Source organism: Rana temporaria, chromosome 1 (assembly GCF_905171775.1).
Source record: "Rana temporaria chromosome 1, aRanTem1.1, whole genome shotgun sequence".
NCBI classification, from domain to species: Eukaryota; Metazoa; Chordata; class Amphibia; order Anura; family Ranidae; genus Rana; species Rana temporaria.
In genome coordinates this window covers 494,219,676-494,237,532 of record NC_053489.1, presented here as the reverse complement: position 1 = coordinate 494,237,532, position 17,857 = coordinate 494,219,676, and the positions used below count along the sequence as shown (strand labels likewise).

General features: G+C 45.5%; 1 protein-coding gene across 7 annotated transcripts in view; it reads right to left on the bottom strand.

The window, feature by feature from the left end:
* Positions 1-17,857, bottom strand: part of ADAD1 (adenosine deaminase domain containing 1) — a 317,973-nt gene that overhangs the window by 90,473 nt on the left and 209,643 nt on the right. For 6 of the 7 annotated variants that reach the window (XM_040330441.1, XM_040330417.1, XM_040330433.1 and 3 more), the window contains one exon: positions 13,377-13,544. The exons of the other annotated variant lie outside the window; for it this stretch is intronic. In XM_040330441.1, coding sequence (XP_040186375.1) covers positions 13,377-13,544 — 168 coding nt within the window. The remainder of the gene's footprint in view (positions 1-13,376; positions 13,545-17,857) is intronic. 7 annotated transcript variants of the gene reach the window in all.

Below are 17,857 nucleotides of genomic sequence, written 5' to 3'. Positions count from 1 at the left end.
ATAAGGAGGAGACCATGAGTATCATCCACATACCAAAAGATCAGTCTACAGGTACACAACAGCAGGAAAGTGGGGGATGATAAATTGTCATATATAAAATGAGACACTGTGCGGTGTCAAGTGCCCAATGTCTATAAAGCAATAAATACAAACAAGTGACACAGCAGCAATAAAAAAAAAACACAGGTGCTTAACCACTTAAGACCCAGACCATTATGCAGGTTAAGGACCCTTTTTGCGATTCGGCACTGTCGTTTTAACTGACAATTGCGTGGTCGTGCGACGTGGCTTACAAACAAAATTGGCATCCTTTTTTTCCCCACAAATAGAGCTTTCTTTTTGTGGTATTTGATCACCTCTGCGTTTTTTATTTTTTGCACTATAAAAAAAAAAAATAGAGCGACAATTTTGAAAAAAATTCTATATTTGTTTTACTTTTTGCTGTAATAAATATCCCCAAAAAAATATAAAAAAAGATTTAATTTTTTCCCCTTAGTTTAGGCCGATACGTATTCTATTTTTGGTAAAAAAAAAACGCAATAAGCGTTTATCGATTGGGTTGCGCAAAATTCATAGCGTTTCCAAAATAGGGGATAGTTGTATAGCATTTTTATGATTTTTTACTAGTAATGGCGGCGATCATCGATTTTTTTTTCCGTGACTGCGACATTATGGCGGACACATCGGACACTTTTGACACATTTTTGGGACCATTGTCATTTTCACAGCAAAAAGTGCTTTAAAAATGCACTGATTACTGTGAAAATGACAATGGCAGTGAATGGGTTAACCACTAGGGGGCGCCAAGTGTTCCCTAAGGGAGTGATTCTTACTGTAGGGGGGTGTGGCTGTAGGTGTGACGTCACTGATCGTCGTTCCCTATATCAGGGAACAGATCAGTGTCACTACCACACAGAACAATGGGGAAGGTGTGTACAGCCTGTGCCCAGCCGTGCCCTTCTGCCGACGTATATCGGCGTGAAGGGGTCCTTAAGTGGTTAAAGTGCGTTACCCCCAACATTTTCATATTCCTGATATTTGCCTTCTGTACGATGTACATGTATGAAACCCTATCGTATTCCCTGGTGTTCCTGCCAGCACCTCTGCTTTCCTATTAAGAAACTGACCACACTAAGCAGGAGAGCACATTGTGGTCAGTTCTTTTTTTTAACTTGAATACTTTTTATTTCATATTTTTTCCTTTCTTTACAAAAATGTAATATATTACAAACAAGGATCATCACTTCTACATAAAAATTACATAGTGCACATATTCAAAGTGACATTTATCCTATTACCTGTATGTATAATATCTTACCCATTCCCCTCCCCCCACCCCCCCCCCTCAGGCAGCACCCGTATCGTCTTAGTTCAAAACAAAAGCAGAAAAGTCAGAAAGGAAGGAGAGAGAGAAAAAAAAAAGGGACAGAGGAGAGCGGAGTTCAACTCCTATATGGCTTGTTGTTATTTTTAGCTATTTAAGGTTTCCCGGCTTGAATAAATGTGGGGGAATTTCCAGTACCGACAAACTTTTTGCTTCTACATCGGGAGGCCTATATGTTTCAACCAAGGTCCCCACACTTTTTCTAATTTTCTATGATTTCCTTGTTTAATAAATACCACTCTCTCACACTCTATTAGTCTATTTATTGTTTCAGTCCAATGCCTGGCGCATGGGGGATCCTGTGCCTGCCATCGCTGGGCAATTAATTTACGTGCCTGAAATAGGCCTCTCAGCACCCCCTCCAATGTCCCCTGAGGAAGACTGTCGTCTTCCATGTCTCCTAAGAGACAAGTTCTAGCCTCTAGCCCCAATGAGGTTCCAAAAACATCATTGAGCTTATTGATGACCTCAGTCCAATATCTAAAGAGTTTTGGACATCTCCAAAACATATGGACGAGGTCACCTGTAGCATTACATCTAGGGCATTGATCGTCCAACTTCCAGCCAAATTGGTGCATTTTTTGGGGGGTGTAATATGCTCTGTGCATCAGAAAGAGGTGAGAGTCTCTGTGCAGGAGCAATAGACACGAATACTCCTCTTGCCAAGATTCTGTCCCATCTCTCCTGGGTTATTAACCCCAAGTCTCGTTCCCAGCTTTCTTTACTCTTTAAATTGCCCTTTTGATTTATAGCCCTGTCCCCAGATTATTATATAATTCAGATATCAACCCTTTTGTTGAGATTTTTTTGGCTAGTTTATTAATGACAGGGGTCTTAGCCCTGGTTAATGGGAGGGACTTGAACTGGGTCTGAATAGCATGTCTAATCTGGAGGTATTTATAAAAGGTGTTATTTGGGATGTTAAATTCTAGTCTTAAATCTGAGAACGTCTTTATTGTATCCCCCTTATACAAGTGGAGCAGTCTTGTGATTCCCTGTCTTTCCCAGGTACCACATTTCTCTACCCCCTCGATTTCTGGTAAGTTTTTGTTGTGCCATAAGGGGGCAAATTCAGATGTACCACAATATCCCAACAACATCTTTGTTGTCTTCCACACCTTATTGAGTAAATCAATAGTCGGGCATTTATACGCAAATGATTTGCCTCCAGGGCTTCTAATAACCTTCTTTGTGGGGCCCCTGTCAACATTATTTTGAAGCGGTCTTCTCCGTGATCCAAGCTCTCACAGCCTGCAATGTGTTGTAATTGAGATGCAAGAAAATAGATTCTTGGGTGCGGAACCGCTATCCCCCCCCCCCCCCGGCCGGCAGCTGCATAGTCCTAAGTCCGATTCTTGCCTGCCCACCTTTCCACATCAGTTCACGAAATAATGTCTCCAATCGCTTAAACCACCCTTGATTAATCCACATGGGGAATTGTAGAGAATATAGAGTATCTGTGGGAGCCAAACCATTTTAATCAAGCTGCATCTCCCGGCCGTGGAGAGAGGGAGGCGTCCCCAAATCTCCTTTTTCTGCTTGAGCCTAGACAGCAGAGGGGCCAGGTTCATTACAATGTATTCACTTGCGTCTCGTGTAATCCAGATCCCCAAATACTTAAATGACGTCAAGGTTTTCAATTGGGGCATGTCGGCGGCCACTCTATATCGTTCTGTATTAATTAGTAACAAAGCCGACTTGTCCCAATTGATATTTAACCCAGAAAACCCACCGAACTTTTCCATCATCTGCACCACTGGGGTCAGTGAATTGTTGACGTCTCCAATAAAAAAAAAGAATGTCATCTGCGAACAACGATATTCTGTCCTCTTCTAGACCTCTTTTAAAACCCAAAATATCTTCCTTACCTCTAGTTTTTATAGCTAAGGGTTCCATAGCCAACGCAAACAAAAGAGGGGACAGGGGGCAACCCTGTCTCGTTCCTCTCTCTAGTTCAAACAGGTCTGACGTTACTCCATTGATCTTAACTTTTGCACAAGGTTTATTATACAGGAGCTTGACCCACCTAATAAAAGACGGGCCAAATCCAAAACCCTCTAGTGTTCGCCATAAATATGACCACTCTAAGCTGTCAAATGCTTTGGCAGCGTCTAAAGCCAATAATGCCCGAGGTGTCTCATTGTCGGTGGGGATCTGAGTATTTAAAAAAACTTATATTAAGGCTTGTTGACCTATTGGGGATAAATCCCGACTGGTCAGGATGTATAAGGTGCTCAATGCATCCCTTTAGCCTTGTTGCGAGTACCTTTGCAAGGATTTTTACATCCGTACAGAGTAGGGAAATTGGGCGGTATGATGCCGGGTCAAGTTGATCTTTTCCCTCTTTGGGAATTATGATAATTGTTGCCTCCATCATAGAGGGAGGGAGATGTCCTTTAGAGAAAGCCTGATTCAACGTATTCAGAAGCTCGGGCAGTAATATGTCACCGTATTGTTTAAATATTTCTGTTGGAAGCCCGTAGGGACCGGGTGACTTATGATTGGCCATCTCTGCCACCGCACATCGAAGTTCTTCCATCGTAAGTGGGGATTCTAGTTTTTTTTTCTCATTTTCTAGCAGAGTTGGGAAGGACAGTCCCTGAAAGAAAGCCTCCATATTATCATTCCCGCCCCTTGATTTATATAGGGTTTTATAAAATTCATGGAAGGTATTTCTTATCTCTCTGCTTTCCGTTACAATATCGCCAGTCGAATTTCTAATGGCCCCAATACTGGAGGATGGAAAATTGGTCTGTATCAGGAGCGACAGCGCCCGTCCCGCCCACCAAATTGAATTTGTTTTTGAAAGATTTGGCGATTCGCGGTTTTTCTCCTAATTACCATTTTATAAGCCTGTTGTTTTTCTAGCCATTCCCCTTGTCTACTTAAAGAGGGATCTGTTATGTACCGTTTCTCGGCTAACATCACGGCATTTCTCGCCTCCTCTTCCCATTGTCTAGATTTACGCTGTAGTCTTGCGACTTTTTGTATTAACAAGCCTCTTAAATATGCCTTCAGGGAATCCCAGACCATATCAGCCTCTGCTGTACCAGCATTAATCTGGGTGTATTCTTTCAGACTCTCTGACAGATCTTGTGATTTCCCAATCAGTTCAAGCCAATAGGGGCTGATTTTCCACTCCTTCGCGGTTGGTCTCTCCCCTTTTCTAATTAATAGGTCTAATGGTGCATGGTCTGAGACCCCTCTCGGGCCATATTCTATTTCCTTAACCTTATTTATTGAAAATTAATTGCCCAGGGCCAAGTCGATCCTAGATAGTGTATTATATGAGCTAGAAAAACACGAGTACTGACTAGTCGTTGGATGGTGGACACGCCAGATATCCTTTAACCCTGCCTCCTCCATAAGCTGGACCAGACGACCTCCCCGTTCTCTCCTCAAGTCCCGCCTCGGGGGGAATCTATCGAGCACATTATCAGGGGCTTCATTATAATCTCCCACTGCTATCAGGGGGATATCCGGCCTGTCCATCATAAACTCGACTAGTTTCTGTAGAACTAAAAGGTTGAAGGGGGGGGGGACATATACATTGGCTAATATATAGTGTTCATTATCTATTGTGCAGTCCAAAAAAATATAGCGTCCCTGTTCATCTATCCAACTCTGTTCGCAGGAGAATAATAGTCCCTTACTTACTAGAATACTAACTCCCCGTGAATACGAAGAATGTACCGCATGATACCTATGTGGGAATCTACGTATTCCCACTTGGGTCATACTATCTTTCGTCAAGTGGGTCTCTTGTAGACATAATATACCTGGTCCCCTCCCCTCCATTGAGGCCAGAACCAATGCTTTTTTTGTTGAATCGCCCATCCCTCTTATATTCCATGACCTAATGCGCCAAGCCATATTTAGAGTTCAGAAGAAAAGAGAAATAAAAACCAAAAGACATAGGAGTTAACAACTTGAGTATCGCTCTCCCCCTTTATCGACCCTTGTAGACAACATCTGCTCTCTTTCCTATCCCTTTTCAGCCCTGTGAGGCTACCTGCAGTATATCCCACCCCAAATTGACCCTCCCCCCTCCCTCGCACCCCCCTTCCCTCCACCCAAGTCCCCCCTCCCTCCCGCCCATTGGGGCTCCCCATAGGGGCCTCTCCTGTGACCTTACCACTCATACCCACTCTCTGCTGCACTGTCGTGTCCCCACCTACTTATCCCTTAATCCCCACTGAGGGTCTCCCCTCCCCTAACCCCTACCGACGTCTGTGTCTCCTTTCTACCATAATATATGTGTTAACCAAATCATAAAAAATGACCCCCAAGCCATCATTGTAAACATGTATCTCTCTTATCCATTTCTACCATGTGTCAAAATTTAAAGTGGTTCAAGGCTTAAAAATTTGCCCCGAATTTCATATGTGAAGTAGCATTTATCAGTTCATAGTGTGTTCAGTGCAGGTACTTCTATAAAAAATTCCAACAAATGTTCCAAAAAAAAAAAAAAAAGTAAAAACAAAGAAAAAGAGGGAATTTTCCCTTTCCCTTCCCTTCCTTTCTCTTAAACAGATCATTAATTCTACAAACCTAGTGCAAAATATATTGGATATACAATTGTGTCTAAGTATTTAATTATTAATTACTACTTAATTAATTGCTATTAATATCTTACTATAACAGTGACATTTATAAAGTGTAACCCTAGTTCCTTAATCCCCCTTTAAGAGGGGTAAAGAAAAGAGAGAAAAAAAAACCGCCCCCTCCTCCACCCCCCCCCCCTATAACCTATTTATATCGGCCCAAAATAATGTCTCATGTAGACAAACCAAAAAAATTTTAAATAAAAACCTGGAGAGGGATAGAGCAAAAAAAAAGGGAAGAGTGGAAAAGGGATTGACTGTCCTGGTTGTAATATGGGTGGGTCTTATAGATCTTTTCGGAAGTCCTCCAGCCATTTTGTTGCTTCATCCGGTATGTTAAAGAAAAAAGTTCTGCCCAATGTTGTTACTCGTAACCGAGCTGGATATAATAAAGCATATTCTACTTTGTGTTGTTGCAGGATGCGTTTAATGGGCATATATTCAAACCTACGTTTTTGAAGCTCAGGGGAAAAGTCTGGATAGAATGATACTCTGGATCCGTTATAACTAATATGGCCCTTTTCCCTCGCTTTTTGGAGCAAGATAACTTTGTCCACAAAATTAAAGAGTTTGAAAATTATAGGTCTAGGACTTCCACCTGCTTGTGGAGGTCTAGAGGGGACTCTATGTGCTCTCTCTATGGAGAAGAATGGTGAAAAGATAGTATTGTCAAATATCTCCTTCAACCATTTCTCCATAAACTTTAGTGTCTCCACCTTCACACCGTTCTGGCAGGCCAATTACCCGGATATTGCTCCTTCTGAGCCCGTTCTCCATTTCATCCAATTTAGATGACTGAGAATAGACTTTTTCCTGCAGTTCTCATTCTATTTTCCATCGGGTATACCACGTCTTCAAGGGCACTTGTTCGCTCCTCCAAGGTCACCACCCTTTCCAGGGTGGTACTCATGCCCTGATGTATAAGTGCAAGTTCGTCCTTCAAACTCTTTAATTGGTTGTCAAAGTTGCCCATTAATGCCTTACAATCATTCACGGCTTTGAATACGTCTTTTTTGTGGGTTCCTGGTTTAATTCAAGGTCTGTTTTTACCGTGGACCCAGGGATGGGCTCTTCACTTAGCACTACTTCACTGTCGCTCCTCCCCGCTCCCTGGCCTTTGTTAGACTGATTTTTAGAGCCGCTGTTGCTGGCTGGATTTGATGTTTTAGGGGGTACTGTTGATGTCGATCCCCCACTTCGCCTGTCTACAGACGGGACCAGTGTACCCTTAGTATGCTCTGACGCTGTTGACGCCCCCCCCCCCTTTACCTGGGGAGTGGGTAGTGGGTTTTGGGGGATGGAAGAAACGGTCCAATTTGGCTGCTGCTACTTGGCTTCCCTTCTCTTTATCTTTGTCCTTGGCAGATCTTGTAACGGGAGCCCCCTCTGCATTAGGCGCGTTTTTGGACATAGTGAACATTGGGAAATTCTTTTTAATTGATTTTTAGTAAACTACTATGTGGTGGTTCTATTCCCAATTCACTCAGCTTTAGAATGTATCTCCTTGTCTCTATACCCTAGCCACTCTTTAGCCTTGAGTGTAATAAATTCTTTACAGATACTTTGCACTCTTTAAATGAGGAAGGGAGAAAGCAAAAAAGAGAGGAAGAAAAGTACGTAATAGCTGAGAGCAGGTAATTAGTATCAAGTCTCTCTTATCCTGTAGGTTGCGGACTATTGCAGACTATTGCTGGATGTTTGCATGTTATTGGTAGTCAAACAATTAAATGCAGAAGACTTATAGTCCCGTTTCTCTTCACCACCGTGCTATAATATGGAGATCCTTGGGGTCACAGCAAATTACAGTCAAAGTGAGAGAAAGAAAATAAAGTGCATTGCATGATGTGTTTTTTTTTTTTAAATGATCAATTTGCTGAAAACAGTCCCATGCACGAATGCTATGGTGGGTACTCACTCTGACTCTTCCTTATTGTCTAATCCCAGGTAATCACAGTGTTGTAAGAGCTGTCCTCTTTAATTTATACCTTGATGTTATTTGTACCGCTCCTCTATTCGCTGTATTGCTGAGTCACTCACCCCTCCCTGGCTTCACCCGTATCCGCTCACTCTGCTCGAGAGGCAATGGGGGGTCCACAGGGGGAGCACCGAAGGACCCTCGGCAACCTTCAGTGGGTGTCAGCGCCGGCTCCCCGGCTTGAGTGTGCGGTGATTCGTTGGGCCGGTCACGTGTTCCTGACAGCTGACCGCCGTCCTCCAATCACTATCTCTCGCCTCAGATCTGCAAACGGACCTCTAGGGCAATCTCCAGGGCTTCAAGGAGAGACACGGGGGAGACACGGTGGCATCCCCGTCCAGCACGCCCCCCGCCACAGGTACGATTTCTCCCTAAGCTACAGCGATAGGCAGAAGGGTTCATACGAGCAGCGCAAGCAGGGGATTGAACGGCATGTTCTGATACTTGGGGTAGGGAGGACACGGGAGGCTTTTCACATCTCACCGCACCTCACATCCCCGCCTCACGCTGCACACCTCTCTCCACACACCTCCGCACACCTGCATCCGGTCATGCCCGCGTGGTCAGTTCTTTAGTTGCGCTGGGAACTCAGCCTGCTCTCCTCCAATGATCAGACTTACTCCTCCAATGACTCCTACAATGATCCTAACACACCTCCCCTGCACACCCATTCACTGAGAATGTACATAATATGTACAAAAGCAGTATTTGTCCCTCGGAGTTCAATCAACTAGGAATGTTTAGCAATATAATTCCTCAATATGACAGTTTTTACAACAAATGTACACCTTTTCTTAAAAATATTACAATATTGTAAGAAAGTTTGGTGTTACGATAATACACTTACTAAAAAAAACACCAAGCAAGTAAGGGGGGAAAGGAGAGATTCAGGAGCTCATAAAAGGACATTACAAGGAGGCAAAATACAACAGCAAGATACAGTAAGATTTCATAAAAGATGCATTACAGGGCCATTAAGAAGTGGGTATATATGGATTATTTTTTGGAGAATAAGGATATTTGTTTAGTTGCACTTTAAGATGTTAAAGATGCAAGCTTTCAGAACCCCTTGGACTTTTGCAAAGCTCGGGGAAGGGATCTAAGGGGTCCCGTAGCTTTTTTAACAACTTAAAGTGATGTTAAACCTAAAAACCAAAATGTAATATATTGCAGCTTACCAATTCTTAACCACTTCCCGCCTGGTCAATAGGAGATTGACGTCCGGGAAGTGGTTGTGAAATCCTGACTGGACGTCTATCGGCGATGCGGGGTGTCAGTCTGAGCCGTTGACCGACGCGAGTAGAGGAGAGCCGATCGGCGGCTCTGACAGGGGGGGTTCGCGCTGATTGTTCATCAGCACAGCCCCCCCTCGGATCCCCACACTGGACCACCAGGGAGTGCCCCCCAGTGCTCAATAGAGCACAAATAGATAAAAAATAAATAAATAATAATAAAAAAAAGTTTTTAATGCACTCATGCCAATCAGTGCCCACAAATGGGCACTGACTGTGCCCAGCAATGCCATTAGTACCACGCCTCAGTATCACCCAGTGTCCATCAGTGCCACCCAGTGTCCATCAGTGCCACCTCTTAGTGCCCATCTATGCCCAGTGCCCATCAGTGCCGCCCATGAGTTCCCACCAGTGCCGCCCATGAGTGCCCACCAGTGCCACCTCATCGGTGCCCACCAGTGCCACCTCATCGGTGCCCATAATTGAAGAAGAAAACTTACTTATTTACAAAAAAAAATTTACGAAAAAAAATAAAAACTTATTTTTTTCAAAAATGTCGGTCTTTTTTTAGTTGTTGCGCAAAAAAAAAATATTGCAGAGGTGATCAAATACCACCAAAAGAAAGCTCTATTTGTGGGAACAAAATGATAATTTCATTTGGGTACAGTGTAGCAATTGTCATTAAAATTGCGACAGTGCTAAAAGCTGAAAATTGGCTTGGGCGGGAAGGTGCGTAAGTGCCTGGTATGGAAGTGGTAAAATGTTGCAGTTTTTTTCTGCCTTTTTCTCTTTTATTTTCACCTGGAGATCTGGCTAAAAAGTCTGTTTTTCAAAATTCCCCTCAAATTGAGCTAAACTGTGCAATACTTGACTCGCTCCAACAGTCCAATGTCCTTCGTCAGTGCCAGCACCTTGTACTTGGCTTATTCCGGGTGCAGGGCTACAGACGTTCTCATTGGCATGGGCAGGATGACATCACTCCTGCAGGAGTGCAGTCATCCCAGTACACAGATGCTGTGATGGAATGTAGATTGAGCTGCGTTTGCACACCGTCTACAACATTCCACAGAAGACCGTGAACAGGCAGGTAGGTTTATTTTATTGCTAAAGAGACATCAAATCTCTTCTGCAATAAAGAGCTTATCTGCTTGCAGTTATCAAAATTTCTAATTTAATAACAGCATTTTTTTCTACTCACCATAAAAAAATACCTTTCTCTGAGTTCATTGACTTATACAGTTCTTCACATTCTTGACCGTAGGGTTATATCACCACCTTCAGGAGTAGGACTAGGCAGAAAAAAACACAAGCACAGAACCGCCTAGGGGCGGTCCTTTCAGGTAGTAACCCTCCACTCTGCTACAGGAAGCTCAGTTTGTTACAAAGTAAAACAAAAAAGGAGGGGTGGGAGGGATTTTATGGTGTGTAGAAAAAAAATCTTGTTTTCTCTTTCGAACATTGGACACAGCGCTTCACATTCTTGACCATAGGGATGTCCCAAAGCAGTGCCACGACAAGGGATGGGAACACAGAATAAAAGAAAAACCACTTCCAACGAATGCAGGGCAAACACTTTAGAGCACAATGTCCTCATTCATATGAAAGGCAGATATCCCCTTTGGGGAAAAAATAGGATGTTGGGCGAAGAACTGACTTATCCCTATGTATAACCAACTAGGGAGACTTGCAAGACAAGGCAGCCAGCTCGGAAACTCGAGGAGCGGAAGTAATAGCCATTAGAAAGGCAACCTTCTGGTTGATCAAGGGAATGTTCTTGAATGGTGGCTTCTGAAGTACTGAGAGAACCAAATTCAGGTCCCACAGAGACAACGGCAAGCCCACAGGGGGAGCAACATGCCAAACCCCTTGAACAAAGGTACAAACCAACAGGCGCTGAAAGAAGGTCGCAAGAGCAGATATTTGACTCGATAGTATTCAAAATCATGTTGTAGGAACACTAGGATTCCATATATTTAGTAGGAGCGTGGATGCCAACCTACAGCCTCGCACAAAAATGTAAGCCTTCCAGGTGCGATGATAAATCCTCCTGCAAGTGGATTTACGCGCCTTCAACATTGTGGGAAATGGACAACCCCCAGTCTCTAAAAGCCAAGCCAAAGCCAGAGATGGTAAACCAGTGCTGCTGCCACACCTCTCTCCCCCTATCTCGGTAGTTGACGTAGGCCTCCACCTTAGCATTGTCCGACTGGATCCTGACTGGACGACCACGTAGCAGCCCCTTACAATGGGAGAGACACAATCTGACCACAGGCAACTCCAGAACATTGATCGATAGACAAGACTTCTCAGACATCCAGCGGCCCTGGGCCAGCTGAAGGTCCAGAACACACCACACCCCCCCCCCCCCCCCGGCTGGCATCCGTGATGATCACCCCCCAATTGAGAGGAAGACACAACTTCCTGATCTGAAGGGCAGGAGACCGTAGCCACCAAAAAGAGCGAGGCCGTGGTCAGGTGGCCCATGCGGATCTGGAAATCAAATAGCCACTCGCCCTGGAATGGCAAAATTGGCAGAGCCTTCTTAGACATTTGGTCTGCCGACCAGCGCTTAAGACAAAAGCACCCAGCGAAAAACCACAGCCGACACGGACAGATCAGAAAGCAAAGGGACCGCATCCAAGGCTGCATCACAAATGCACTTGAGGCCCTGTGCTAGCTGGTCCGACAGTTCCACATAGACTGGCTGTACCTGCTCATTAACCAAATCACAGAGTAACAGCTTAGCCCACTCAGTAAGCATCAGAGACATGAGAGCAGTGGCCAGCACCGGGAGAAGGGCCAAGCCTGCTATCGAAAACAGACCAAGTGACTCCGCCGCGGGGTCCGTGAAAGAAGAGGACCCCTCCCCGAAATCATGGTTGCCTTGTACAACCTAGAGACGGGTGGATCAACGACAGGAGAGGAACACTTCTTCAGAAGGTTCTCTACAAAGGGGTAATTCACCACAAAATGTCTTGGGACTGAAAAAAGACCGCTACGGACATTCCAGCACAGCGACAGTCACTGAGTATTCCTCCTCACTGTCAGAGGAATCAGGGGTCACGCCATCTGAGCACTCCGGAAAGGGTACACTGGCTGCAGCGGAGCCCGACTTTGGCTCAGAGGACTCTGGACTTATGCCCAAAGACTTCAACCTGGGAGACAAAGGATTCCAGGACCGCCGACAGAGCGTCCAGGGGAATAGCAGGCCCAGAGGAGTTAGCAGATGCTTTTCTGTCCACCAGCTTAGTATTGTCATTTGGAGGCCTGCGCCAGAACACTTCAGGCTCTGGAGAGGACGACGCAGCACACAAAAGTCGTGCACTAGAAGACCGCCAGGAGCCTCTCCACGAGGCTACAAGAAAATGGACGCCACCTGCCCTCCAGCAGACAGGACTCTGACATCCTACTCCTGAAGGTGGCGATATAACCATATGGTCAAGAACGTGAAGAGATGTGTCCAATCGTCAAAGAATGAAAGAAAAATACAATTTACCACTGACTGTACTTCCAATGCTCAGTTTTTTTTTGCTATAACCTCCTCCCGCATGCATATATACGGCCTCTCTGTGGGTGGATTAAACGCCATGTGGTCGCATATATGCGCCTATATGTAAACAGTTTACTGTGCTGAGAGTGCGTGCCCAGAACAGTAACTAAACGATTACGGAACGCTCCCAATGCAATTGAGAGCTTTCAATTTTCTGACCAGCGCATGTCAATCCACTTAAAGGGTTGGGAAGCGGGAGTGGAATGGGGTTAAAAAGTGTTAGCAGGATTTTAGCTATAATTTCTTGCTCAAGCCCATCCAAATTATTCTAGTGCACCACTACGCTCACCTCAGATTGACAAAGCAGCTATCCAAAAGGTGTCGCAGTTGCTCCTCCATCCAAAATGGAGACACCTTAAAACAGCAAGTGTGTTATTGAATCGATCACCAGGTGAAAATAAAAAGGAAAAAAAGGCTTAGAAAGATGAAAAAACTAATGCAGCCACATTTACAGGCTGCTAAACAGCAATATATTACTTATTGTTTTTGTTGGTTTAATACCATTTGAAGTCAATCAAGGGTGTCACCTAAACACCAAATTTTCCACATTAATCGATTGCTAACACAGTCCAAGTCTCTACTATTAGTACTGTAAATCATAAAATATTTCATGCAAACCGATAGTACTTACAGATTGGAGATTTGTGCAGCTCCTTTTGGAAGCTGATTCATATACAGGTAGAGGTTTAAATTTTGTTTCAGTGAAAGAAGATCAGTTTCTGGTTGTCTGATGAAGATGGATTTGTTCATCATAACAGTATTTCCACTATAAAAAAGTAGCAGCTGTCTATAGAAATACCTAAAAGGCAGAAATAAAAAACTACCATTGTTAAAGCTGAAAACATTTTCAGTAGTGTGTTAAAAGGTAAGAAAGTAACCTGAACCCTTGCCAGCAACTGTGTCAAACTTTAGTAAGCTTATTCAACAAGGGTGCATTCACATCTCTCCATTTTTGTGTGGCAACAATCCCCACACCCCCTGCCTACCCCAACTTGAAACCTACCTTTCACATTAATGAAATATAATGCATATAAAATAAACTGCACTATGCCACAGAGATATTAATGTAGCCAAAGCCATACAGTGATGAAAATAATAATTTGATCCCCATGCAGATTTTGTAAGCTTGCCCACTTACAAAGAAAAAAACAGTAAAAAAAGGCGCAAAGCACAGGTACCTCAAGTAGTAGTACCCAATAGTCCAAGGGCAAAGGTAAGAATGTGTGTATATACATATATACAGTTGCAATAAAAAGTATGTGAACCCTTTTGGAATTATATAGATGTCATGAATATGCATCATGTCTGTCTGCCTACCTGATCTCCATGTGTTCATTAGAGGCAGATCCTGTTCTGGTTTCCCTTCTTATCACTTCCTCTTCCTGTATGGCTCCACCCTAGTCCATCCCAGGAAGCCTATATTAACCTTTGCTCTACAGGTCTGCAGTGCTGTTCAACAGTGTTCCAATGCTTGGTTCCTGTCTGCAGTGTATTGCTAGTTCCTGGTTGCAGAGTGCTACGATCATCTTCCGTGTACCGTTTTGGCTTGTCCCCGACTTCCCTGTCTGCCTGTGCCCCTGACTATTTGCATGTTCCACGGTTATCCTTGTCTGCCTGTTGCCCTGACCTCGGCCTGTCCATCACCACTGTTTGTTCTGCTGGCTGCTTCCCCCTTCTCCCTGCGGAGTGTGACCTGAGGAATCCCGGGAACGCGACCTGGACCCAGTTGCGGCCAAGACCATCCCTACCACCAAGGGCTCTGGTGAATACAAAACTGGGTCTTAGACTCCGCGCCCTGGGTGATCTTGGGTCACGCTTCCTCCCTGCCAGCAGTAGTCGGCTATAGGGTTCACTTCCCTGCGGTGCATCCCTGACCCCTACAGGGTGCACTTGTCACCTGGCGACAGGTGACCTGACAGTTTGAACAGCCATGAACCCGGCCGACGTGCCGCTTCCTGCAGATGACCCATTACAGGGCGTTGTTCACAGACTCGAGACGCATGAAGCTAATCAGGCTCAGGTGATGCGTTTCCTTCAGGATCTGGCTTCCCGCTTTGATCAGCTTCAGACCTCGTTGGGAGCCCCGAATCTACAACCCCAAGTACAACCAGCGGCAGCGGCTGCGCCCGTCGCACCAGTCGCAGAGTCGCATTCACTGAAGCTACCACCTCCAGTCCGTTTTTCTGGAGACTCCAAGGCCTGCAGGGGGTTTCTTAGCCAGTGCACCATCCATTTTGAACTACAGCCTCAAAACTTCTTGTCTGATCGGGCAAAGGTAGCCTATATTATTTCCCTCCTTTCCGGTGAAGCTTTAGCCTGGGCTGCCCCTATGTGGGAGAGGAATGATCTGGTAGTTTCCAGCCTGTTCAACTTCCTAAAGCTCTTTCGGAACATCTTTGAAGAGCCGGCTCGGGCCTCTTCAGCAGCCAGTGCTCTGCTACGTCTCCGCCAAGAATCTCGTTCAGTGGGTCAATATGCTCTTCAGTTCCGTATACTCTCAGCTGAATTGAGCTGGAACAATGAGGCCCTGGTCGCTACCTTTTTACATGGCCTCTCTGACCGAGTGAAGGACGAATTAGCGGGAAGAACCATCCCCGTCGGTCTGGACGATGTCATCTCCCTGTGCAATCAGATCGATATTCGTTTTCAGGAGAGGTCCATTGAGAAAGGACACCAGCACTCCCTAGGTCGTAGTCAGTCTGTGCTTCCCTCACTTCGTCCCGTAGACCACCCCCTGCCTGCTGAGAAACCTATGCAGTTGGGCCGGACCAGACTAACACCCGAAGAACGTGCTAGACGCAGAACTCTGGGCTTGTGCCTCTATTGTGGAGGCAAGGGCCATCTTCGTGCCTCCTGCCCGCTTCGCCCGGGAAACGCTCAGGTCTAATACATTTAGAAGGTGGAGTATTGGACCCAGAAACATCACCTTCCCGTCTGCTCCTTCCGGTGTCCCTTCATGAAGGCACTTCTCCCCTATCGATCTCTGCATATCTGGATTCCGGGGCTGCCGGCAACTTTATGGACTGGAGAACTGCTTCTTCTATGAAGCTTACCCTTTCACCCCTCACTACGCCGCTGGTAGTCTCGGCAATTGATGGCACTATTCTCCCAGGGGGTCCTATTCGCTTCCAGACACTACCCATTAGGATGTCGATAGGGATTCTCCACCAGGAGTGGATATCCTTTCTCATCCTACCTAAAGCCTCCACTCCCATTGTATTGGGCCTTCCTTGGCTACAGCTCCACTCTCCCCATGTGGACTGGGCTTCTGGGCAGATTCTGGCTTGGGGTCCTTCATGTTTCTCGTCATGTCTTTCCAAGGTGACTCCTAAGGGGGAACTTCCGGTTGCTACCACATCAGTATCTTCGGATCTTCCCACTGCTTACAGCGATTACCGGGATGTGTTCTGTAAGAAATCAGCCGAGGTGCTTCCTCCCCACAGATCTTTTGACTGTGCCATTGACCTTGTTCCTGGAGCAATTCTGCCCAGGGGTCGCACATACCCTTTGTCCATCCCAGAGACCCAGGCCATGTCTGAGTATGTCGCAGAAAACCTTGACAGAGGTTTCATTCGGAAATCGTCATCGCCTGCAGGAGCAGGGTTCTTTTTTGTTGCCAAGAAGGATGGTACCTTGAGACCCTGTATTGATTATCGAGGATTAAACGCTGTTACTATTAAGAATCGTTACCCCTTACCCTTGATATCTGAATTGTTCGATAGGTTGAGGGGTGCCTCCATTTTCACTAAGTTGGATCTCAGGGGGGCGTACAACCTCATTCGAATACGAGAAGGCGATGAGTGGAAGACTGCGTTTAACACTCGAGACGGCCATTATGAGTATCTGGTCATGCCTTTCGGGTTATGTAATGCCCCAGCCGTGTTTCAAAACTTTGTCAACGAAATCTTCAGGGACCTGCTGTACCAGTTTGTTGTCATCTATCTGGATGACATTCTAATCTTTTCGGAAAATCTGCATGTCCACAGGAACCATGTTCGCACTGTACTCCAGCGCCTCAGAGAGAATAATCTCTATGCCAAACTGGAGAAATGCTCCTTTGAATGTTCTGAGGTCCTGTTTCTAGGATGCTTTGTTTCAAGCTTGGGCCTTCGTATGGATCCTGGGAAGGTCTTAGCCATTACCAATTGGCCTCTTCCTGCTAGCCTCAAGGCCACACAGCGCTTTCTTGGTTTCACAAATTATTATAGGCAGTTCATCAGGAATTATTCTTCCATTGCCGCGCCTATTATCGCTTTGACCAAGAAGGGTGCTAATGCCAAAGACTGGCCTCCCGAAGCTGTCTCTGCGTTTCACGATCTGAAACAGGCCTTCGTCTCTGGACCTCTTTTGAGGAGACCAAACCCTGAGGAGGCATTCTTTATTGAAGTGGACGCTTCTTCTGTGGGAGTGGGAGCGGTGCTTCTTCAACTTTTTGAGAAGAGACGTCAACCATGTGCGTTCTTTTCCAAAAAAAATTCTCAGGCAGAGAGAAATTATGCCATCGGTGACCGGGAACTTCTCGCAATTAAATTGGCGCTAGAAGAGTGGCGTCATCTTTTGGAGGGTTCTCCTCACTCCATAACGATCTTCACCGATCACAAGAATCTACAGTACTTACAGAATGCTTAACGTCTGAATCCCAGACAGGCCAGGTGGAGTCTCTTCTTTTCCCGTTTCAGTTTCACGATTACATACAAACCTGGTTCCTGCAAAGGTCGGGCTGATGCGCTTTCTAGATCCTTTGACACCTTGGACGAAGATCTCACTCTTGAACCTGAGCCGATCATTCCAACTTCATGCATTGTTGCCCATTCTACCACCCTGGACTCAAAAATTCCTCCTGGTAAGACCTTTGTCCCCACTGAGCTAAGAGCCAAGATCCTTCGTTGGGGACATGATTCCAAGGTGGCGGGCCATGCTGGTTTCCTCCGGTCCTTCCTACTCATTAGTCGTCACTATTGGTGGCCAAATCTCCGCTCAGAGGTTAAAGACTATGTCAAGGCTTGTCATGTCTGTGCTCAGTTCAAATCCTCCACACAAGCTCCTGCTGGTCTCCTCATGCCCTTGCCCATTCCCAAGGAGCCCTGGGCTCACATTGCCATGGATTTTATC